Raw genomic sequence first — 25664 nt, 5'->3', positions numbered from 1 at the left:
CCCATAGCAAATAAATAATGTTGATCAGTACATGCATCTTTAGAGCCAGTGGATGCTGTGGTGTCTTCTGAGTGATGTTGGAAACCTGCCGCTGACACATCTGTGGAGAAGTGATGGTGGTGATGGGGGGGGGGGGTGACAGACGATAAAGCAAGAACAGAAAAGTGTTTCACAGCACCCATCCATGAAAAATACAAGACAAGCTGAACTCGTCTTGAAAAAAAGGGATTTTTGTCTTTGGTGGATGTCTGTTACATCTAAGTCTAACCTTGATTTGGTTTAAAACAGAATGATTGACATACTGGTAAGAGCACAGTTTTTACAAAGTTTCTAGATGAAGCAGAAAAAGAATATAATACCAGAAGAAACTGCTAAATTACTGGGATTTTCACCCACAACTATCTCTAGAATTGACAGAGAATGCTCTGAAAAAAGAGAAAATATCCAGTGAGTGGCAGGTCTTTGAGCATGGATCCATCCTGCCTAGTATCAACAGTTCATACCGGTGGTGGTGTGATGGTTCAGGGGATATTTTCTTGGCATATTTTGGCCCCTTTAGTAACAACTGAGCATGGATACAATGCCATAGCCTACCTGAGTCTTGTTGCTGATCATGTCCATCCCTTTATGACCACGGTGTACCATCTGCTGTTAGCTACTTCCAGTAGGATAAGGCACCATGCCATAAAGCTGGATCCGGTGCATTTTTTTTAAGTAAAAAACTAATTAATAATGAATGAATAATGAATGAGAAAATGAAAACACAATAGCATTACTCAAACATAATAATTAAAAAGGCCAGCCTGGTGCATTAAGATGTTTTAGCTGCCTACACTGAAAAAAAAAAACTTAAGCAAGAGAGCAGAGAAGCAGGAAATCTCTAGTAAGTCAACCAACCTCAGAGGTCAAGGAGCAGCAGATGTTCAGCAGCTCTCAAGGATTCTCGCATCAGTCACCTTTAGAGTTCTGACAGTGCAAGTGAAAGTGACAGCACTGAAACCTGAGGAAACATTAGGAACGTCTTTTCTACAAAGGTCACTTTATGTGGCTCTAAGTACACTAAGCACAATGTCCAAAGAACTGACATGGAGATGCCGAAAGTCTTATTCTAAAACAAAACTACAATCTGAGAAGCCACAGAGTTTGTTGGCTGATGCTGGCATTGTTTCTTAGAATAACTATGGCTGCAACATGTGCATTTTAGCATTAGTATGCGCGTTTATTTGTCTTGGCAAACAGACAGTTTGAGGTCTGTGACTACACCACCCTCACAGCTGACTTTTTCTTCTGTTTGTGATACTTTCAGAAGTGAATCTTCTGCTGTGTTTAGATCGTTGTTCTGCTGCAAAGCCCAGGGCTCTTGAGCTGGTGGTCTCTCGAGAACAATCTCCTTCAGGAGGACATGCACTAATTGTTCAATTATTTATATGATGTTAAATGAGGAAATATTAATTCTTTTTTTGAGTTATTGAAAATATAGTTCGACCAACTATATTTTGAATATCGACAAACTGAAAAATATATGTAGGTGATGCTTTTTAATATGAAAGCAGCAGCAAACACAGCTCATCATGCATTTTATTGAAAATGAGACAAACAAGGACATATTGCAAGGTCAACATTTAACCCAACAACAATTAAAAAAGAGTTATACAAAACAAACCGATCCCCATATGCCGACACAAAGTACAGTTCCAGTCATATTAAAGCTCTTTTTGGTGAAAATGTTGTCAGCAGTTCTGGTTACATTCGAGTGTAAACTCCAACTGGAGGAACTCTGCCGATCACAAATGATCTGTTGCATTTGAATGGAACACATGCAGCGGAGGGCGTGAGGTCCCCGTCTGACACTGCTGCAACACGACGTCTGTCATCAGAAGCACTTTTCTGAAGCATTTGTGTTGGAACAGCTGCTCTCAAACTCTGCTTTTGTGTAAAGAAAGTGTTGAGCTCTGCGTCAGAAATGGGGAGATTCCTCTGTGAAAGTGCAAACACTAGAATTGATCCTTTTTCTTCCACTCTCTGTGATTGTTTGGGTCAGGCCACTTGTGACAGTCTATATATGGGAAAAAAAATACTTTTCTGAGGCTACACTTGGGTTTCTGTCTGAAGCATTGGATTTCATCTCACATTTACATTTACGTTTTTAAAGGGTTGTTTCTGAAAGAATTGTAAGGATAAAAATATATGTATGCTTTTAATATTATGTGGCAGCGCACACAGACATTTCTTTAGACTTTTTCTAATGCAAGTTTCTGACTTTTGTCACAAACAAGGATTCAAAGGTGCACATCAGCATTTAAAATAGATTTAAAACATTTGAGGATGACATATATTCTAAACGTGACAATTTAACTTTATCAAATATTTGTGGGAAAATGGATATTAAGAATGAGCTGCAGTACAAAAACACCAAAGGCTTGATAAAAGCCGCTCCTTTCAAAGCTCAGCAGTTGACACTATAAGCGGACTTTCAGCAATCTGTGAATCCAAAAAGGATCTTCCTGCTTTCATGAAGTCCAGCTGGAGAAAGGGCATTGCTGACCTTTCAGTCTCAAACTTACTATGAAAAAACAGACCCTTTTGACTTCACATCACAAAATGGTTCAGAGGTTTCAGAACCGTTCTTACATGCAGGGGTGGTTTCCTTCCCTCTGTTTGTAGGATCAAGAGATGACTGTGGCTGTGTGTCTCGGTCTGTCGCCTCTGATGATCTCTGGGCTTTAAACAGTCCTTTGAGCGCTGTGTTGGAGGACGCTGCTTCAGGCTCCAATGTCGACGCCCCCATCTGAGCTCCTGGGCCGGCCCTCTGGTCAGCAAGGGGACTGGTCAGCCCCAGATTTGATAAGGCATCCAGTGTTCCATCGGGGTCCACCATCATGTCAATTACTGCCAGTTTGAAGCGAAAACAAACAAGTAAAGTGAATGTTAGTATAGTTTGATGTCACTGCTGGCGGTTGGCTGTCACAGTTGCAAAATGCAGTCATTGCAAGTACATTAAGTCCCCCAAGCCATGTTAAAAATGTATTAATAAATAAAATTGGCAGCAGAGATAAACTCTTCATTAAGGCATAAAGAAATCAAAATGGTTGGAATGTCGAATAGAAATCTGTGGCGCACTTGCTGTGAAAAGGCTCTGGTGTGTTTTTATCACGCTGCAGTGGATGCTTCAGCTGTTTTTAAAACCAGATTTTCTCTGCGAATTACTGTAGTACTGCCAACTGTATAGGCCGTACCCCAGCTTCAGCCTAAAGTATCCGGGATTGGCTCCAGCAACCCCAGTGACCCCTGTGACAGTACAAGAATGTTTAAAATAATGTGGAGCACTGTGTCAGAACAATGAAAATGGAATATAGTTTCCATTATTGCCATTATTAGAAACAAATTTATGGGCATTTTAATAAGGAACAACAGTTCAGTTAGGTTTCTAGATGGACCTTGAAGAATGGAGTCCCCCCCCCCCCCCCCCCCACCAAGCTTTAGAAAAAGTTTACCACAGTGAAAAAAATACTGACGTGACTCCAGCATCCCACAGGGATCATCACTGTTTGTTTTTGAGGAACAGTTGTGGGTGTATTTGTATTGTTGTACTCTTGCATCTTAGATTTCAAAGTATTTCATTCTATAAAACCAGTTTGATTGATTTCTGTTCATCACCTGCAACGGCCAAACAGATGTGACAACCTTCTAAGGTTTTGTTGCATAAACACTGGCAAAGATGGTGACTCATTGTGTTTTTCACTTTAGGCGTCAGTCTTATTGGCTGATCTTCAGTTTGGCTGAGCTCTGTCATTCAGATTGTTCTCCAGTTGTTGTTTTTTCCAGTTGTGTTTTTGGTTTTAAAGTTTGAAAAGTGGACACATTATTGAGGTGTTGAACTTTGTTTTTATTTGTTCAAACGACCTTAAGAAGCCTGGATCACTTATTTTTGTTATTTTACTTGATAACAGAAGGATGTCAAGACTGTGGCTTGGGCCCACAGAAACCCCCCTGTTAGCAGCTGATCTGATCTGGAAGGATCCATACCTGCCAGCTGTGTCTCCACCCTCCGCAGGTCTTCAACAATGGATGAAACTTCCTGTTAGGAACATCAATAAAAAGTTTGGTCTCATGGGGCAAAGTTCACTCTGACATTAAATCGGTTTGATTAAATCTGTCCTGGCAGTAAAGAAGTGCAGTTCACCCTCAAATAAGGTTTATGAGCTCTGCAGTCGCTGCCAGAGCAAGGCACACTTCCACGGGGTTCACTTAAGGACAGCCTGGTTCAAGGAAGGATTTATGTGTTTGCATGGAAGCGACTTTATTAAACAATTTTTCTTTCTTCATAAAAAACGTCTCATCTCGTTGTTTTTCTTGAGCAGCAGTCTGCTGTTTGCTCTCATACAGTGTATTTCTCTGTTCCTAACAGCTGTCATGCATCACCTTGCTGGAGCTCTTGAGCAGCAGGGATTCATGTTCTTCCTGAAGCTTCGACTCAATGTCCTCCCATTTGCGGTCTTTGTCTTTAAAGAGGATCCTTAAGGACAGGTTGTGGAAAAATTGCACAAATCATGATTATTTTAGTTAACAGTCTGCACTAGTCTGTCACAGTAAAACACAGATGAAAATCTTGATGCTTTACATCTTAGTCTCCAGCTGTGAGTTTTTTTTAATAATAGAAAATCCAAACATGCTAAAAATGAGGAATTTGGTTAAAAATGCTGAGTACAGGAGCACTCACCTGATTTTGCATGTAGTTTTGTCCACAGACTGACGTATTCTGGAGGAGAGCTGAGTCACAGAAGCCAGCAGAAGGCCATCGAGGAGAGCCTGAAAAAACGCATGAAAACCTTTTGCACTGATTTGTACTCAAGGGATTCCTACATTGTCCAGAATAAAGACAGTCTATGAAAAAAATAGGAAAAACGTTCAAACTCTAGGCCCGCTCTGATGCTGTTGACATATTTCTGCAGGTTTTAAAAGGCAAAGTTAAAAGCAGCCTGATGCTGCCAAGCAGAACACCTCATTCAACATCTGTGCATTTGAAAAGTAACCGCCTCAACAAAAATGAAAGTCATCAAAATTACCTGAAGTGACGTATCTACGGTGGCCGAGAAGTGCAAGATTCGTTCGCATTTAAGATACAACAACAACAAATCCCAGTACAAATGAACAAAAACTGAAACAAAACACCAAATCACGGAACAAATTACAGAGTCCTGAAACCAAAAGCAAATCCGGGAGCAAATGACCAAATACTGAATCACAAAACGCAACCCAGTTACAAGTGACCAGTGGAGACACAGAAAAGGGATTATAAATACATGTAAAAGCATTTTTTTTTAAAAACCACTACAGTAAAAATTACAACAATGTATAACAAAGTAATGTTTTTGCGTCACTTCCGGTAATAAGGGTTTCCCTTACTGTTAAACGGCTGACCGGCAAGTGCAAAATACGACAGCAGAAGATGGAGAAAAATTATCAAATGTGAGCAGCTGCTGGGGAAGGGAATACCCCTAATACCAGAAGTGACGAAAAACTTTACCTTGCTAAACATTGTTGTAAATTGCATTGTAGTAATACAATTAAAAAAATGCTGTTGGACAATTTTGTGTATTTATAATGTCCACATGAAGAAAACAGTAATAAATAATTTTTAACCCATGACAAAGGTGGACAAAAGTGGAAAGATTTCATGTAATCCATGGACACCTGTAAAGATCACAAATCATTGAAGAAAAAAGGTTTAGCGCACTGTCTAGTGGGTCTAGATGACCCACCTCCCAATGTTAAAGTGTCTAGGATAGCATAAGGGTTAAAGACTACACACAATTGGTTTTATATCACGTCCCTTTCTGTTAGAAGCCATGTCTTCGCTTTCGTGTTGTGTTTCTGGATTTGGTCATTTGTAACGGGGTTTCTTTTTGTGGTTCGGCATTTGGTAATTTGCACCTGGATTTGCTGTGGTGTTACAGGACTCGGTAATTTGTTCTGTGATTTGCTGTAGTGTTTCAGTATTTGTTCATTTGTCCAGGGCTTTGTGGTTGTATCTTAAATGTAAACTTTTGTTGCACCTTTCGGCCACCGTACATATCAAATGAGTTTCAATCAGATGCAGATGCATCCCCTGATTCATTTTCATGCTTTGAATCCAAATAACAATTTGGAGACAGCTTCATTACCACTTCCTTTTAGTGGTAGACTTTTGTAAATGCTTAAGCTAAAATGAAGCTTTTTTTTTGACACAACTCCTTCAGTGTCGACTTACATCATCTCTGTTCCACGTTTGTCTGCGGATGGAGCGGGAGCGTGGCGCGCCCAAGCCTCGCTGGCGAAGCTCCACAGACTGACCGTTGGTTCCCATGATGCCACAGGATTCCGTCAAGACACCACCCCCATCCAAGCTGTCTTCAAATAAAGCCTCTTCCACCTTAAAATGCACAAAAAAGATGAGTCAGTCAACAAAGTAATGAAGCATTCACAACAAACATAATAATTCAGGGTCAGGCAGAATGATTAAAGATTCTGCAGCAAACAGGAAAGCTGTGCAAGGATTTACCCGAGCTGCAGGGTCAGTGGCTGCAGGGCTGACCGAGTCGATCTCTCCGGCTACGTCATGGATTTCTCGGGCCAACATGGCCAAGTCTTTGGCTAAATCTTGACTAATCCTAATGATGAAACACAAATTCCTCTGTGACACGTGCAAGCGGCATTTTCTGCTGTTGACTAGGTGATCTTCAAACTTTAAACACAACGTTAGAGCACAAACCACAGCATCAAGAACATCCCACACCCAGAATCTGATGGATGGGATCAGCATCTGATCCAGTCTGCTAATTATACCTCAAAGAACTGTGGGGTGTTTTAAATATGCTGCATGTCTAGGAAAACATTAATAGGGCTGCAGTAACTGGTGCAACCCTGCACTGTACTCTGCACTGCAGCAGCTTTCAGGTGTAGGTCTTTTTTTTTTTAACCATTTCTCACTGCCATTCCTGTGACTCAGTGGTTTTTGTTGCCTCCAGCAGGAATTCTTGATAATAATTAAACATCTGAGCAATCAGACATGTCACTCACTCCTCATAAAAAGGAGAAAATGGAAAAGTTCCCTGCATATAAAAAACTGTTTTTGAGGTGGAAATACTACAGGCAGATAAGGCTGACAACTACCACAGGTGGTGGGGAGAGCCTGCTTGTGCTAAAAGCTACCAAAAGGCAGCAGATTTATGTATTCTTGTTCTCTGGATCACAGTTTAACATCTCCTTTATTTTCTCAACATCTGAGCGATCATGTACAGTACGTCCTAAAGAAATGCCACCTGTGGCCCACCTTACCTGGCAATTTCCTCGCTGTGTGTGGTCCAGTCTCTCATGTACTCATCCTGATCTCTGGAATTTTGCCTTAAGGCAGCCATGCCTGCAGGGTTTGGGGTTGCTGGCGCAGACCCGCTTGACTGGGCCACCCTGGTGGAAGGGATTGGCCCCTGCTTGGATGTGTGGCGGTTGGATCCATACTCATCCTCAGAAGTTGAGGCGTAATCCATGGGAAGACGGCGCCATCGGGTTCCAGCTGAGGACAAAGGTTTGAGATGCAGAATGATACAGGGTGCTGACACAAATTTTGAAAGTGGAAGTTTGGATGTTAATACTGGGATTTTTTCACTTACATGGATGTGTGACGGGTGCAAAAGAGGAGCCTCCTTTGCTTTTATCTGGAAGCTTGGAGACGCTGTTGGCTCTGGCTCTGGGTCCAGACACTGAGCTCAAACTGGACCCCCTCGGCCCATGTTTGAAGGCATATTCACTAGCTAAGCCGCGGGTCCCCAAACCCCGGCCCCTCGTCACTGTGGCCTCAGAGTCGCTCTGAGCAGATGGGGAGCCCACTCTTGGCCTTCTCGGCTGTGCTAGAGCCTCGATTCTGGACATGCCTCTTTTAGCCATCCCTGTCCTGGAGGTGGAGCTGGCCGTGGACGCCTCAGAGGCCACTGACATTCGGTCCAGATCAGCTGGCTCAGTGTCTGAGGAGTCCCCTAACCGGTTTCGTCTTAACAGGGACGTCCTGGTGGGCCTGGGCTTGGGGGCATTGGTGGCTTTGTTGGTTCCAGAAGAAGGTGGGGGCTGCATCATCTTAGCCCGGCTGGACTTGGTGCTGGCTGTTGAGGTCCCAGTTTGGGCTCGAGGAACCAAACCTCTAGGCTGCTGTGTGGAGGTGGGCTGTGGATCTGACAGCAGAGAGTTTGAGTTCACGTCATCATCAGTGAGGTCCAGGGATGTCCATGGGCGACCTGCCTGTTGGGGGGCAGGAGCTTTGCTCTTGATCTTGCGGTCTTGAGCCTCCCTGCCCCCAGAAGAACCCTTGTTAGATGAGCAGACAACTGTCCTCTCTTTCTGCTGTCCTGTCAGTGGGCGCCGTTTCTGGACCACCTTCCTGGCTCCCTCAGCCTGGCTGACTGTGCTCGTGGTGTCCACATCAGACTCTGGTGACATGGAGCCCTCAATGGACTGACTTGGGGGGTCGCCCTGGTCTGACACGATGGTCTCCAAAAAGGCTGCCACAGCCTCCGAGTCTTTCTGCAGCGCAGTGCAGTCGATGCCCGGCTCTTTGCTCTGAGTTCTGTAGGCCGAGGAGCCATCGATGCGCGGTATGAGCTCAATGGGAATGTTGGAGGTCTGTCTCTCCACAGTAAAACTCTCCTGCCTCAGTAAAGACTTCCCACTGCTTTCCCTCGCCTTGTCTTCTTCCTTTCTCCTTCTCAGAGCTTCTTCCATTCTCTTCTCCCCGCTGGTCAGAGGGCGAGGGGGCAGATTGGCCAACATGCCTGAATGAGCAGATCTGCCCCCCCCACTATCCTGAGATTTTGCCGGCGAGGATCGACTGGGGCTGCTGCTGTGACTTCCCACGGCGCCACTGCCACGGCCAGGCTGGCCCTTCCCTCTGGCCACCCGCTCCTCCTGGCTCTCCTTTTCCTGCAGCTCTGTGTCCTGTTTCTCTCCCAACTCTGTAAGCGGACCCCCTCCCAGGGTCCTCCTTCCCAGCAGGAGATGCTCACCAGGTGGCTGAGGTAAGGTTCTTCTCTTACGCTCTGCATGCCCAGAGGATGAGCGGCTGGATTCACCAATTTCAGCTGAAAGAGAAAATATTCACAGTGAAACATTGTTTTTGGAAGCTTGGACATTTGACCAATCATGGCCAAACCAAGACAGAGTACAACAGCGTAGAGAAGAAGCTCAGGAGCAAAAATCTGCACTTCATGCGAGAGGTTTTGTCATGTTGCCTAAAATGTTTTTCACATGTGAAGCCAGCAAGCTGAACCAAGTGAAGCACATGTTCAAGAGCTGAAGAGCAGCTTTTCTTATGGCAAACCCTAACTGGGCTCCACAAATGAGGAGAAATGACGTTCAATTGCATGGAAACAGCAACTTCCACCTTTGAAGTCAACTTGAGTTTCAATATTTCACTGGTGTTGCCAGATAAAAAAGGCAGAAATAAAGCAGAGTCACATGTTTGTCAAGATATGAACGCTCAGATTGAAAATTCATTTGAACATTTTGAAAGTGTGTAACTCCACTCTAGATTGAGTTAAAACAACACTTTTGAAAGTGTTACATATAAAACACAAGGATAGAGTTGGAACAACACTCTTTGTAGTTGCATTTTAAAACACAGAGTATTGGATGTTTATAGCACAAGTGTTAAGTTTCTAAATTTGACACTAAAAGAGATTTTTTAACACTGAATAAAGTTTAAAAATCCCCCCATAGGGTGGTTAAGTTTAGGAATACTGGTTAAAGTTAAGTTGCGTTCACACCGAATGCGAGTCGTGGCAGAAGCGGCCGGTTTTAATGTTAAGTCAATGATACAAATTGTGGATCTGAGGACCTGTGGCGCGATTTGAGCGACAGGTGTGGCAAGGAGGTCTGGCAGCTGCGCGATTTCAGCGGTGCAGCACAATTTGGTACCTGTCTGTACCGTCTGAACCAAATCGCCAGTACGGGTACACCCTGGACAGTCTGTCACAGGGCCGATGGAACTGCAGCGATCTTGATCCCTATGTAGGCTCCCGGGGGGCGAGCTGGCGGCCAGACAGAAAACCGCTGCAGGATGGGGAGCCAGCCTGCTCAGGCCTCCAGAACTTTCTGATGTTTTTCTTATTTTCATTGAGGCCATCCATCCATCCATCTTCCTCTGCTTATCCGGAGCCGGGTCGCAGGGGCAGCAGACTGAGCAGAGATGCCCAGACTTCCCTCGTCCCAGCCACTTCCTCCTGCTCCTCTGGGGAGACCCCAAGGCGTTCCCAGGCCAGCCGAGAGATGTAGTCTCTCCAGCATGTCCTGGGTCTTCCCCGGGGCCTCCGCCCAGTGGGACATGCCCGGAACACCTCTCCAGGGAGGCGTCCAGGAGGCATCCAGACTAGATGCCCGAGCCACTTCAACTGGCGTCTTTCGATGTGGAGGAGAAGCGGTTCTACTCCGAGCTCTCCGCGGGTGGCCAAGCTTCTCACCCTATCTCTAAGGGAGGGCCCCGCCACCCTACGGAGGAAGCTCATTTCAGCCGCTTGTATTCGGGACCTCGTTCTTTCGGTCATGACCCATAGCTCATGACCATAGGTGAGTATTGGAACGAAGATCGACCGGTAAATTGAGAGCTTTGCTTTTCGGCTCAGCTCTCTCTTCACCACAACGGACCGATACAGCGACCGCATAACTACGGACGCCGCTCCGATCCGCCTGTCGATCTCGCGCTCCGATCTTCCCTCACTCGTGAACAAGACCCCCAGATAGTTAAACTCCTCCACCTGGGGCAGGGAGACTCCACCCACCGAGAGATGGCAGACTACCCTTCTCCGGTCAAGAACCATGGCCTCAGATTTAGCGGTGCTGACCCTCATCCCAGCCGCTTCACACTCGGCTGCAAACCGCCCCAATGCACGCTGGAGGTCCTGGCTCGATTAAGCCAACAGGACAACCTCATCTGCAAAAAGCAGAGAGGAAATCCTGTGGTCCCCAAACCAGATCCCCTCCGGCCCCTGGCTGCGCCTAGAAATTCTGTCCATAAAAACTGTGAACAGAACTGGTGATAAAGGGCAGCCCTGCCGGAGTCCAACGTGGACCGGGAACAGGTCTGACTTACTGCCGGCTATGCAAACCAAACTCTTACTCCGGTCATACAGAGACCGGACAGCCCTCAGTAAGGCTCCCCGGACCCCATACTCCCAGAGCACCCTCCACAGGATACCACGGGGGACGTGGTCAAACGCCTTCTCCAAATCCACAAAACACATATGGACTGGGTAAGCGTTCTCCCACAATCCCCCCAGCACCCTAGATAGGGTATAGAGCTGGTCCACTGTTCCACGACCAGGACGGAAACCGGACTGTTGTTCCTGAATCCGAGGTTCAACTATCGGACGGACTCTCCTCTCCAGTACCCTGGCATAGACTTTCCCACCTAGGCTGAGGAGTATAATTCACTGTAGTTGGAACACACCCTCCGGTGCCCCTTCTTAAAGAGGGGAACCACCACCCCGTCTGCCAGTCCAGTGGTACAGTTCTCGACTGCCACGCGACGCTGCAGAGACATGTCAGCCGAGACACTCCGACAGCATCCAGAGAGACTTGAGGTACTCAGGGCGGACTTCATCCACTCCTGGGGCCTTGCAACAGAGGAGCTTGTTGACTACCGTAATGCACCCGATGACAAGCCGCACCCACCCATTTCCAGATGTTTAAGTTCTTTTGTACATACACAAACCGCATCAGTGTACAAGCCGCATGCATGGTCAGCCTGACAAATCTCGTCCTGACTCCCAGACCAAGTGCAATTCATTAGCACACTGTGGGAGGAGACAGCCTTGCCTCAGGCTCATGTATTTGAATACACCCACATCTGCCAAACAGCATGCACCTCTATTCTGTTCACAAGTTCCTCAGTTATGGTTTTTTTTATTTTCATTTTTTTATCTTTTTTTACTTATTGACAATCTAGGTATCATACATAAAATTACAAACAGTAACCATATAATCAACATTACATTCCTCAGTTATGATGAGGAAATTTACATCCGCGATACCCCATTTCCAATGAGTCTTGGGGGCTAAAGGCGGGTCTAACCTGGCTCGCCACACTGTTGTACATGTTTATGAATGAGCAAGGAACAGCAGTGGATGGAGGGGCGAACGGAAGAACAGCTCTCCTTCCGCTTGTGTCGCGGCAGCATTATGGGAGTAACAGAGCTGGTTAAAAAAACACACCAGTAAAATAAAGCAGCGGCGACTGAAAAGCGCGCTCCTCAGCACGATACGCGCGCCTCAGCGCGGCGCGTGCGTCAGAAGTTTCCTTCCACAACAAACGCCTCTGCGCTCCGCGCTCGCCAAGCGGGCTCTTTGTCTCCCATTCCTATGTTCTCCGACACCCCTGGCCAGGGCGGCTCCAAGGAGGAGCGCTTCGTCCCCATTGCGCCGGTGGACGGAGCAAATCGTGTCTGTGCAGAGCAATCGGACTTAATACTGAACGTTTTGTGAATGAGGGGCTGATGCGTTGTTACGTGTGGGAGCCATCAGACTGCCATCGGCAGTGTCTCCAGCTCACACGGAGGCTGTGAGCTTTTCAAAGCAAAATTCCGCTCAGTCCTTAGAAACAGTTAAAACGACCACGTCAATTTGTGTTTTCAGTCGTGTCCCGACAAAATAAAGGCTGTTGTTATTCCCACATATTTACGTGCAGCCCAGCTGCAGATTGCAGCTTTTCCGTCAGCAGCTGACCGGCTTTTCCAAACCCGTTGGTGATGGTGGATTTTTTCACGCTGCTTTTAACGATTGCTTTTAACTTGAAAGCTGCATCATATTATAGCGGTGATCACGTGCATGTTGGGTCTAATGGCACCAAAGGATACTGGGATGCGGCTGGGCATGCGTGTTTCTTTTTGTTGAACCATGACTGAAATGTCTAAGACCTGAAGTGAGCTGCATGCTGTTTGGCTGCTAAGCGGTGTGTTGAAAAATAAATGACTTGTTGCTTGGAGTTGGATAGAGAATTCAAACCATACACTGAGTCCAGAAGTACGTACATGGCGGCCGCCAATTAAATCCATAAATTAGCCGCGTCACTGAATAAGCCGCAGGACTGTAAGCACAGGAAAAAAGTAGCGGCTTATAGTCCGGATATTACGGTACCTCAGAGATTCAGCCCGGGTAATAGACAGCCCCACCCCAAAGTCCTCGCTCTCTGCTTCTTCAAAAGAAGGCGTGTCATTGAGGCAATAATAAAAAAAGTCCCCTGATTTCTTTCTTGTTTTAATTTTTTTTACCCTCTCCGGTTAATGCAGGACAGTAAGCCTTCAAACTCGGTCAGAGAGGTAACACAAATGCGGAGAACATATTGGGGGCTTTAATTTTAAGATTAATTTCAAAATATGTGTGGCCAACAACAAAATCCAGCCTTAGACACACATAAAATGCGTGCGGTAAAGGAACAATGTGCCATCTTCTCTTCTCCCACACCTGAGCTTGTGCACAATGGAAGGTGCAGATCAGGGAGCTTGTCTAATATGTAATGCGCATGTGCTTCTGGGTTGTTGTGACATCACAACGGATGTTTAAAAGGAGAAATACTTCTAGTTTTAGTTTATAATTCTCCTGCTATTTTCCTGTCTGCGTGTCTTGCATCAAAGTACATGCTTGAGCTGTGATTAAACACAGTCCTGAAACCTCCAAAGTGCATGAGGGTGGATTCGCAAAAAAGCATTATGTGACAGAAGTTCAAGCCTTACCTCTATCATCTGTGAGCAGGACTTGGTTCTCCCCCCCTGATCCCTCCGGGTCAGTCCTGACATGACTGGCAGCCAGAGTCGCCCACTGAGACACCCAGCGAGGACCACCCACCACCAACTCTTCAGACAAGGCCTGAACTCACAAAGACAAAGAAAACAGTCATTAGTTGGATAAAACAACCAGCAAAAGCTGACCTCAAAAGGAGTTGTTCATTGTCTCAATTTGAATTTGTTTTCAATCAAATAATGCAATTAAATGAAAAAAATAATGTCACATAATGTGTAGGAAAACTGACACAAAACACTGGAACACCCGAGATCAGACATCATCTTGTTTGTTGCTGTTTGTTCAACTCAAGATGAAACAAAGAGGTCAGAAAGGGAAAGTATCAAGTCCATGAGGAGATATAGGGGGTAGATGTGCAACTGTTCGATAATGGTAGTCAATGCTGGCCCAATGTACCGTACATAGACCTACAAACTAACAATATCCCTTTCCACCACACACTAGACAAGTGTTTGTGCTAAAAAAAGAAAACTCAGCAATTGCATTAAATGGTCAGGGGTGTCAAAGTAAAACACACAGGGGGCCAAAATAAAAATAAAAACTGTGGTTTAGTGTAATATTAATAGGCAAAATTGGAACCATGGCAACCACCACAAAGAGGTTTATGGTAATCACGGCCATCTTGAACAAACTTTTTGTCTTTAAAAAACACAACAAGCTTTGTTCATCCTGAAAGTAAAAAGAAGGTTTCTATGTTTTCTGCTCCCCAAAAGCCAACAGAACCAAGCTGAACAGTTGGAAAGGGTGTCACTGAAAACGCCATCTTTCTAGCACCAAAAACACAATCAAAAAGCCTATCAGAAAACTTTCAACCCCTCCATCCAAAAGAAGAAAGTTACCGTAATTTTGAGTGACACTTCACCTTAAAATTCAGTCTAGCTTCATTCCACAAACCACAAACGGAAGGAGAAAAAGTAATGGGAGGGAGTGAAAACCCAAAATGTTTGGAGAAGAAGTCAAGTGTGCTCAAGAGAGGGACTAATCTCTCGTCCCAGGATTATTGCTGCCTGGCGCTAAAACGTCCATACATGGAGGAAGATCCCGAAACCAATCTCCTTAGCCTCAGATTTGGCCAAACATCAAAAACCATGTCTTTTTTTTTTTGGCCTCGATTACAAAAGGGGTTTATTCAGACATACCTCTGGTTTGTCAGAAGATTTATAACCCCTGTTGTTAAAGTAAAATATGTCCAACACAAGAGGCCTTCAGCTCTCATCTGTCTGCCATGCTGTTGGACAGGACAAGTTAAAAAACAAACAAAAGAAAAACATGTCTTTGTGCGTTTAAAAATGGCTCTCCGTAGTGTTGATGTCATTTTGTAGTGTTGTCTGGACACAGTTGGATGTTACCTAATTGGATCAGGTAACATCCCTCAAGAAAAGACAAAATCGGAGTTTGCTGAGGAAATCCATGTAGGGACCATTGGAGCAAAGAGCTGGACAGAGAATACTTTTGGTTGTTTTTCACTTCAGAGTAAACATGTGCACCTCAGTCTTCAAGGATGCAGGCTGTCCTCTGTTCTTGGCAGCAGATCTGTGGGAGGAGGGTCTCTCTTTTTGGACGTTGCTCGCTAACCTGGAAACACTGTGATCGTCCACACCAAACACCTGAAACACACACGTGTGTGTAAAAACTGACAGTCATTAGCAAAAGACAAGTTTGTTCTACACAAATCTTTACTTTGTCAATGAGTCTCCTAGCCTCGTCGTCTTCACGGTCTCCATTCTCCAGCTCAACCGTGTACGTTCCTCTGTCGCTGTAATCGTCTCTGCGGTTCTGCTGAACAGGAGCCGAGCCTCGCCGCCTCTCCACCAACTCTTTGGCCACTTTGGAAGAGGAAGGTTTGCGACGGCGAGCGGGACTGTCCTCCTCTGCAAAGAGGCCCTCTGGTACGTTTGCGCGCCCCTCTCTTATTTTCGTCCTGGCGTCACCCCAGAGCCCCCATGAGCGCTCATCCAGAGCTGCAGCTCTGCGCTGCTCCCCAAGAGCATTTTCAGAATCACTCTGAGTGCCGTCCTCATGTTTGCTTCCTGTCAGCAAAACGGAAAACGTCATGCGTATTTAGAGAACATTTTCACTTTTTCATTAGTTATGTTGTATGTCAGATACCTTTAAGGCTTCTCAGCTGCACAGGAACATCGCTCTTCACACTTTCCCCATCATCCTCTGCAGATGCCTCTTTTAGGGTTAACGGCAGCTCATTCTGGGCCAGCCAGTCCGCCACTTTAACTTCTGCTGCTACCATGGCGGTCTGAAGTGGACTCAGCTCTTCGCCAACTGACCTCTTGGGCCGTGGCCGAGTCTCTGTTCCTGCTTTTGCCACTCGATCTTTAACAGTCACTTTGCCTGAAGCTCCAGGGTCAAACTCAATGGTAAAGGAGGCGTGGCCGTGCAAAGGCTCTGCGGCTGCACAAGGCCCATCATCTTGGTCTCGAGAAGAAGGTTCTCCACACACTTTTGGTGCTGAAGAAGAGTCCTTAGATGGGATTTCAAAGTAACTGGCCTCTTGGTTGGTATTGTGTTTTGTGATTTCTGTTCTTTTCTTGGTGTCTGTAAAAATAAATGCAAAGAAATTATTGTAGGTGTCCTGCTTACAAACACTGGATTGGAGCATGTTTGCAGAACTTTGGACTTTGAAACAGTCAGATGTGGTTAAAACAAATGTGGGGACTTTGAAGTAAGACTCAGACTTTAGGCAGGTACTTGAAACTTGAGACCTGAGTTATGAGGAGAACTCTTAATACAAGACTAGACAGTCTTTCACATGAGCGCTGGATTGCAAAATAATGAACACTAAAACAAAATGAGTCTTTCTCAGGATGGCTGGAGTTTCCTGAAGAGATATATGGCTCACCCACCCAGCAGAAACTCAAAGTGGAGCTGCTCTTTACAGCATCTCAGGCTAAAAATAAAAGACGAAAGTCATATTTTTTCCGGAAGAAAAAACACTGCCAAAAGGTTAGACCAGTGTTGCAAATTGTAAAGTTTAAAGAAAACATTGGAGTCATGATCACATTGTTTACATGCTGTCTTCCTCATACCAGCTTCAGCTTTTTCTCTCTTCCGTTCTGAGTTTTTCTCTTCGGATCTTCCCTGCTGCTGCTGCTGCTGCTGCTGCTGCCCCTCGGCTTCTTCGTCTCCCCACCAGGCGGGCTGACCATACAGAGGTGTTCCTCTGTGCAAAACCGCAGTGTCTCCTAGCAGAACCTCTCAGTTAGTCACAATCCATGCCTGCAGGTCACTTTAGAGCACAGATTCTTGAGAGCTGGGACAATCACCTCACAGAATAACTCTAAAAAACATTTTCACTGTATTGATTAGGGTTACATAATTATGCATTTTAGGCTGTGTGTTTATTTTGTTTATTTTTTGACAACTCTGTGAGACAAAATATGAAATTACGTATCTAAAATTGCCCAACAAGAATCTTAAACTCAGATTTATGTTGTAAAAGCCTTTAGATACTCTGACATGAAATAAAATGTAATATATTTAAGGCTTCATTCACCTCTTTATTGAAAACAGAATTAAAATAATGGTGGTTTCAATTTTTATGTTTTATTGCGCCACCGTAGAAAAAACTCCTAAATGAATTAAACAAAAAATGCCTTGGATCTGATGGTCCTTTATTGCGTAAACAACAAAAACAGAAAAAACATTTTTATAAACCTCCCAAAAAACCAAAGTCATTCATCCAACAGTGCTGATAATGATCTGGCGGAGCTGAAGGGAAACTGATAGATTTGACAAAATGGTATTTGCATTTCTAATTTATGAAAAAATGTATTTTTTTAAACAAATGCAGAACCAATAGATTGAAAAATAACTTTTTTGTCTTATTTTTAACACATACTGTTATTTATCTGCATTAAACCTAAAAAGTACAACTTCACAAACCTTCTCTTCTTCCTGGGTCCTCTCTGGTCCTCTCTCCAACACCTGTGTTTCTCTGTGCCCTTTCTCCCATTTCATCTATCTGTATTATTTTATTTTAATCTTGAACTCTCCTCTTCCACCTCTGTCTTTCCTCACCTTGCAAAGCATACGTCTTGTCTGGAATCACTATTTATACTCTCTCGTTCGTCTCCTTTGCTCCCAAACTGACAGTTTCTTCCTAGACATGCTTTCCTTTAATACAAACCTGTAAAGTAATTTTAATTGCATAAGACATTTGGGCACAGTCTCTGCAGGTTTGACTTATGGATCTTACAAGTGTTTTTCGAGCCTCTACAGATTCGTAAAAAATAAAAAAAATCAACAGGAAAAAAGTAACTGTAAGAGCATTTTGGTATGAGAAATGAAGTGTGGTATGAGAGCATGAGAACTCAATCGCATTTTAGAAGCTGATTTCGATGGTAAACAGGTTTTTTTTCACCATAGCATTGACGTTTTTCAATGCTGGTGACTATTGTGACCTCTTGACGAGGACAAGAGAAACAATTTGGGGCTTCTAATAGCTGGTCACACATTTAATCAAAAATACCGCCAAAAAATAATTATCAGCACAAGTCCTCACAATTCCTTAAGATCTCACTTAGTGAGTATCTTAATCATTTTAAATCTATTTATTTTTAATATAAATAAGACTTTTTTTGTAGGACATGTTTTGTCCCGACTCCCAAAAATCCAAAGACCCAAAACCGCATGTTCACTGAAAGTGGTCTGCACACCTTTAGCAGAGTGGCCCCCAGGCCCCATGTCATGATGACATTTAGCATTTTGGATTCATTTCAGAAGCTGGAAAACTGCTCAATAAGTTAAGTGATTTGTCTGGTTTAAGGTTTTCTGACTGACATTTAAATAATCTACATCTTAAACCAACAAACCTTCAAAGAGTCTCAATCTTTGGGACAAAATTCACAGCGGCTGCTCTATAAAATAGCTGTGAATACACTCATGAACCCTAATGTTTTAGACTTCTGTATTATTTTTGAATGGACTTTAAACTTAAATCAATATTGTTTGCCATTCAATATTTATGTTTCTAAATTAACTTTAGGAGTTGGAGCTTCTTGAAGGTTTCTTTTCTTCTTTAACAGTTTCTTTTTATTTTTAACATAATTAATCGTACAGTTAAGGATGATAGCTTTAGGTGTGTCTTTGGAAAGCACTCAAACATCTTCACCTTATAGTATCTGTCACACCTCTCAAAGAGTTTGGAATCCCCTGAACTAAACAAAAAGCTGAAAACTTTTAGAAATATATAAACTAAGAAAAAAGTCAATTCTTCTGAATGATCAGAATTCTTTTGTTGACTTTTGAGCACCTGTCTACTATTTCTCACCTTTATTGTATCAATACTATTTAATACAGATTTTTTGATTCACTATTTATTTAATTAAACAATAACTATCACATGTACAGTGGGGGGAATAAGTATAAAATCAGCCACCAATTGTGCATGTTCTCTCATTTAAAAAGATGAGAGGCCAGTAATTTTATTCATGGTTAAACCTCAACTATGAGAGACAAAATGAGAAAAATAAATTGCGTGGAGCACATTGTCTGATTTAATTGTATGTAAAAATCAAACATGAGTATTTGAGCCTACATCTTACTGGGTTTTAAGCTTACCCAGAGTCTTCTCGTCGGACCTGCTGGACTCAGACGGTTTGGCCGTGGCTGCATCACATGTCGATGCTGCTGCCGTTTGACTCGGCCTCGCCTCAGGTCTGCAGGATTCAGCCTCTGTGGTTTTCTTCTGGTTCAGCTGAAGCTGGCTGCTCAACTTTTCGTGCTGGAGTTAGACAGAGACCCAGAGAAGAGAAGAGGAGAACAGGTTTCATTAAGTGTTTGAACAGATGAATGAGTTTGCCAGGATGTGCACTTGTGACCACAGAGATTTTCCTGCATGGTTCATAACATGGAAGATGAAAAGTTGAACAGCCTCAGCAGCAGCCTGATCTGGCAAAAAATTTTTTTTTTTCAAAAAAAAGGAATCTAAGCCAACTTCAGTACTAAGGATTCTTCCATCCATTCAGCTACAAAGTCTTGAGAATGTTGTGGTGTTTTAAGAACTGAAGGATGAGCTGGAACCTTTCATTTCCCTCCACTGGGCCGCAGACATCTCACCTTGAGGGCCTCCTCAGGAATGAGCAGCTCTCCTCGAACCACCGTAAACAGGTTGGTATGTGAGGCAGGTTAAGGTAAAAGCAGGAAACGTGACTGAAAACCTCTTCTATTATGCATCAGGGGAGAATACAATAAACAGACGTTCCAGCTTGGATTGTGCTACAGTACAGACCACATGCACCTCTGGGTTCAGACTGGAAGGATATCGTATCCAAACCTCAGCTTGTCTTCTATTTTCAGCGTGACGTAGACTTGTTCCTGAATTCTGATGTCGTTGACAAATGTCTACAAAGAATCCAAAGAAGTTTGAATTGAAAAGCATCATGAAAAATGATTGAAACATGTGAGAATCATGCAGATGCCAAGAGGCCACCAGAGAGATGGCCTGAACATATGCTGGTAAAAACATCAGATTTATTTCTTCCCCCAAGGCTTTTTCTTATTTCAACCCAAGTCCCAGAAAAGTTTGGATGCTTTTTTTTTTATTTGAATAAAATGTAAACAAACTTGGCTACCAATCGCCCAGCGGTAGCTTGGATAGGCTTCACTAACCCCATGACCACGAGGGGGATTAACCCATGGCTATCCTATGACCCCACCCTTACATTGACGTGTTATCCCTACCATGACAAAGGTGGATAATGGTGAAGAGGATTTCATGTAATCCATGGACACATGAAGATCATGAAGATCACAAATCATTGAAAAAAAAAAACTGCGCACTGTCTAGTGGGGTCTAGATGACCCCACTCTCAATGTTAAAGTGCCTAGGATAGCACTAGGGTTACAAGGGTTCAGAAGATGGGTTTAAGAATGGATGGATGGAAAGATGGACAACTCAAACTTACAAACAGTAAGAAACATGAGCCAATGTTTCATTTGCATCCAAACACTCATGACATACATATTTAATCTGACAAATTGACATTTATTTTCCTCTAGGGGATGTCATTTCAAACATAGTCCTACTGCAGGTCTCAGAATACTTAAGACCAATACAGAATCTCTTCATCTCCTAAAACAGTCTGAAGATAGCTTCATGGTTCTGACTTTCAGAAGTGTGATTGTTGATTTGGTTCCATTCTTGCCTTTTTTTTAAATTTGTGGCCATTTTTGATGTATTTTTCTTTGAATGAAGCTCCAGATGTTCTCTGTAGGACAGCTGGAAGATCTGGACTGTAGCAATTGTCAGTTCAGACTCTTCCAGGATGAAGCCATGCTGTTGTAACTCTACAGTTGTGGTTCTTCATCATCCTGCAGAAACTCACAAGGCTTCCCTGAAACAGACATCGTCTGGAGGGGGGCAAGTGTCCCTCTGAGATCTTTAAAGATCTGTCAGCATTTATAGTTCTTTCCAAAGCTGGTGTGGTGTATGTACTGATGCCCCTTGCCCTAACACCAGAGATGCTGCTTTGAGCTCTTAAGCCTGGAGAAAAACAATGCCTCCATAACAACCAATAAAAATGTCACATTCAAACTCATCTGACACAGAACAATGTCCAACTTTAGACAGTTCATCATAAAGGAGTCTGGTTCCACAGGACACCACAGCTCTTCAAGAGCATGTTCACAGATGGCTTCCTCTCTAACGATGGAGCTTTAGCTAAAACTACAGAGGGCGAGGGCGGAGTCGACCCACACAAGTTTTTTAAATCATTTAGTAATGTCACTGATATGATTGTGTCCCTGAGGGATGGAGAGTCTCTGAAGGACAAAAGATTATGGCCTTGTTCCTTATCCACAGAGATTTTTAAAAATAATTTACTTTGTAGATAACAAGATTGCCAAAAACTTTGATGCTTTGTGTTTCTTTTTCACTCTTTCCGGGATTGGAGACCCTTTGTTAATTACTGCCTCTAAAAGATTCCACCTCACCACATCCTTCTACGATTAACCAGATTACAGACTTGAAGTCAGTACTCACAAAAATTTGTATCATACTGGCAGCTAAATCTTTTTTTTTTTTGTATATTTGTCTTTTCTTCCCCCTGTTTAACTATTTCAGACATTCAGTAGCAGCCTCAGAGTCAAAATTTGATGCATTAAAGTGTCATGGTTCTCGGTTTTAACATCCATCTATTTAACCTGCTTTACCCCTTTCAGGGTCACTGGATTGTCGGAGCCTGTCCCAATGACTGCTGGGCAAAGGCGGGTTACATCCTGGACAGGTAGCCAGTCTGTCAAACAATCACACCTAAGGACACTTAAAGTATATAATCAACCTATGAAGCATGTTTTTGGACTGCAACCAGTTTTAACATTTTACATTTTTCACATTCAACTGTAAATAAAATACTGGCTTTTAGGATCTCTGATCCTTTTTTTCCTCCCTAGCTTTACTGAAATTTAGGTTGTATTTTTTTTAACAGCAATTAATCATCTGCATATGTGATTATGCCAGCAAGTGAGATAATGTGTGTGTGTGTGTTTATGAACATGTGTGTTTGTGAGTTGAAAACATCATTTTATAAATGATCTTGTAGTTTTTCATCTTGGAAATTAGGCCTGCGCGACATGAGAAAAAACTCGCAATTTGTGAAACTAGTGATCGATATTGCGATTACAATATAACTGGCAATACATGAACAAATAGCAAAACAACCAAAAAACACAATTTCTTTTTCACGGCCAACAGCTTAATTTAAATAAGAGTCAACATACAGTACAGACCAAAAGTTTGGACACACCTTCTCATTCAAATGAATGAGAAGGTGTGTTGGTGTAAACAAACAAGCCAATTATGGTCAATTATTAGAAAATTAGAGTCTTATAGTGCACGTGCGAGTGACACCTCATGCAGTTCAGTGACTTTAGAAGACTATCCAGAGGACCACTGAGAAAATGAATCAAATAGCGCAAATGAATAAAACCCATGTTGTGGATTCAAGTCCCTGTGATGATCATATGTGGAAGGTCCAAGTTCAATATGATTTTTAAATTGATCTTCATTGTATGTTTGCAACCAAGGGGAGGGTCCAAAGCTGACGCAGGGGACAAACAACTCGCTTGGGTTTGCCAATGTAACTGTAGGAAGAACTGGAAGAGGAGGTCAGTGGGAGGGAGGTCTGGACATCTTTACTGAGACTGCTGCCCCCCACCATCTGAACTCCAGACAATCCGGAATGTCATGAATGAACGGGGACCACAAACTGCCACTGTGGATGTTCAGGAGAGTGAAGCAAGCAGGTGTAAAAGAACCAAAGTCTCAGAAGGGCTTTGAAGCTCAAAGGCTGATCACCTGAAAAGCTGTAGTGTGACTTTAAGAGGCCTTTTATTGTAGCAGGGACAGGCTTCATTCAGCACCCCATATGAATTTGAAGGGGACTCAGCGGGTTCCGAAGATGGATGGATCAATGGATGATGGACTATAAGAAAGCTGTGATAAGTGAATGACGAACAACAATGAACTGAAATAAAATCCTGAAGGAAGAGTCTGAATTTCTCAATGAGGTGAAACACTGCTAATGACAACTGCTGCCAAAAGTGCATACAAGTTCCTGAAGCTCAGGAGTACAAAACAACATCTCTGTGTGTGCTCTATACATTGTTGCTTCACAATCTACAGGACAAACAGGGATGCATATTGTTGGTTAGATGTTGTGTTTACCTCAAAGAAAGTTTCACAATGAGACACATTTGTACATGGGGTTTGAGAGGTGGGCTTAAATTTCAAACCCAAGTTTCAAACAGTATGAGTGACTTTCGAAATAGGAGTTTGTGTTAAAAACACCGTAAATCAGTGACAAACTCACTCCATTCAGGCTGCCAAGGTCCTTCACTTTATGCTCATCTGTGTTTGGCTCATAGTTGATGACGGCATGCTGTTTGTCCACACTGCGAGACTGGATCAGACAAAGCCACCGTAAACTCCTCTGTGTCCATACTGGCAGCACGACAGCAAAGTTTACAGAAAAACATTTACCTGCAGCATCAGCTCACAGTCGTCCCTCCCCACAAAGATCATCTCCCTGGGAAGGCGGTGACGTGTCCCCCCGCTGCTCACCAGGAACCAGGAAGTCAGACTCATTTCTGCCTAACTAGTTCACCTCGGACCCTTAACACATCATGCTGACAAAGTAGACATAGACACAGTTATCCGTGAGTCTTTTTACGGGACTTTGGTCAACAAGGACTTTCTCTCCAAAGTGGAAAAAGAGCATAAAAAGAACATTTCAGCATCCTAACTTCTGTTCAGGATAACATGTGACACCTGCTGTTTTGGAATAATATATTTGTCCTCATCTTGTAAAAATTTGGAAATAAACAAGGTATGTAAAGCTGTCTTTGTTGATGCTAAAATAGTATATATTTGCAGTATATATATATATAAGTATATATGTGCAGTGCTACTGAAAAATACAAGTTTTAAGAAAACTTGAAGAAAATTGCTTTAGTCTAAACTTTCAGCTGCTCAGCAGAGTCACACAGAGGAGCTGCCTGAGGAAGAGGAGGAGAGGATGATGTGGGTCATCATGTGAGACACATCCAGAGGAGAAACTGCTAATTTAATCACCCCCCACCCACCACCACCACCACCATTTCTCCCATGATTCTCTCTGTCCGTGCTCACACAACAGCTCGTTTCACGCTACCCCCCCGCAGAGGGCAGTCCAGGCTGTGCTGACTCACGCTCTCAGGTGGGATTTAATTACAGTCAGCTCCAGTGGGGGCAGACTGCTGGCTCCCAGGAGGAGAGCGCCGGGGCCCCCAGCCGCCCAGATGTGACGCGCGGGCAGGCGGCTGGAAGCTCTCAGAAGTCTACGCTGACGGCAGCGCCCCCCTCCCCCCACGCGCTCAGGATGCAGCTGATGCTCGAATCGACCAATGGCAGCGCCCGAAAATTAGCCCGTTAGGCCGAATCCCGGCCCAGCAGCAGCGCGGAGCCCCGCGCACCGGACGGAGGACTCGGGCTGAATCATCACATCGCCGATCACGCACACTGACGTCTCTGTCTGTGCAGCTCAGATGGAGAGCAGGGACCCTTCACAGCCCCCCCGCAGGCGCCTCTCAGCAGGTTGTAAGCCGATCCGGACCGACCGAGCCCAGAGATCCGGACCAGATTCCCGATCGGATCTCTGCTGTTTTCAAAGCGAACAAATAACAGTGCGGCTGTCTGCTGACGAACAACATCCCATGATCTCTATCGTGCTGATGATCGTCGCGCAGCTCCGGTACACAGCAGAGCCGCTCTCCATCCTTAAAACGAGGAGGCAGCACAGTGTTCGAACCCCCACACGCCCCCCGCAGAAAACCACACAAACACGCAGAGGTATCTCACCGGAGCGCAGCCTGCATCCGACACCGAGCGCCGCGGCCGCTCTGCCAGCCCGCTGCCCAGCCCCGCTGCAGTACCGAGTCTTGGCCTGACGGTGGCGCTGCGCTCCTAATTAGGAAGGTTATGTCATATAAAACGTCAATTTGACTGTTCTAGTAAGTATATATTTGGTTTGTTATGCATTGGATTATTAACACCAAATCAGTTTCTCTTTTATTGCGTCTTAACATGACCATACATTCAAACTCAAATATTAAAACAGAGATTAAGAGGGTAAAAGAAGTAACAGTAGACCTCGGTATCTGCAGGAGAAACTGATCAGATGACCTTAGGCACGGGTTGGGGTGTAGGGAGAGAGACACTGAGAGAGGGGAAGATCATTTAAAGATCTAAAAACAAGTCAAAGAGTGACGAAGCCACTTGGATAAGTGGTAAAACATTTCAAGAAAGAAGACTTTAAAGTCCTAACCCATGACTCAACATCAAGACAAATAGAACT

The 25664-nt window shown here is 44.0% G+C and overlaps 1 protein-coding gene across 2 annotated transcripts; it reads right to left on the bottom strand.

Annotated features, from left to right (window-relative positions):
• Positions 1-1560: 1560 nt before the first annotated feature.
• cep170ab (centrosomal protein 170Ab) lies at positions 1561-25248 on the bottom strand. 2 transcript variants are annotated; one of them, XM_023960174.2, is made up of 19 exons: positions 25169-25248; positions 23813-23958; positions 23643-23732; positions 20097-20175; positions 19891-19949; positions 19393-19555; positions 16860-17015; positions 15928-16368; positions 15499-15848; positions 15306-15425; positions 13752-13884; positions 7650-9107; positions 7318-7552; positions 6542-6650; positions 6251-6412; positions 4721-4809; positions 4423-4516; positions 4027-4078; positions 1561-2889 (listed from the first exon to the last, which is right to left on the bottom strand). In XM_023960174.2, exons 2-19 carry the CDS (start codon positions 23915-23917, stop codon positions 2564-2566), a joined length of 4221 nt encoding a protein of 1406 aa, XP_023815942.1. In that variant the 5' UTR covers positions 23918-23958; positions 25169-25248; the 3' UTR covers positions 1561-2563. The 2 variants fall into 2 exon arrangements, with proteins under 2 accessions (XP_023815942.1, XP_078805955.1); XM_078949829.1 differs by lacking the exon at positions 25169-25248 and adding an exon at positions 24520-24635.
• Between the last annotated feature and the right edge of the window lie 416 nt (positions 25249-25664).

This window comes from Oryzias latipes, chromosome 1 (genome assembly GCF_053564925.1).
Source record: "Oryzias latipes strain Hd-rR chromosome 1, Olatipes_Hd-rR_3.1".
Taxonomy (NCBI): domain Eukaryota; kingdom Metazoa; phylum Chordata; class Actinopteri; order Beloniformes; family Adrianichthyidae; genus Oryzias; species Oryzias latipes.
This window is presented reverse-complemented; position numbering and strand designations above follow the sequence as displayed.

What these genes read in the sequence shown, in the direction of transcription:
- cep170ab (XM_023960174.2), bottom strand. Translation starts at nt 23,917, where the DNA reads ATGAGTCTGACTTCCTGGTTCCTGGTGAGCAGCGGGGGGACACGTCAC. An exon ending in TTCCTGAGGAGGCCCTCAAG is followed by an intron (nt 19,556 to 19,890) that starts GTGAGATGTCTG and finishes GTCTAACTCCAG; the next exon opens with CACGAAAAGTTGAGCAGCCA. An exon ending in TGCACCCGTCACACATCCAT is followed by an intron (nt 7,553 to 7,649) that starts GTAAGTGAAAAA and finishes CTTTGTCCTCAG; the next exon opens with CTGGAACCCGATGGCGCCGT.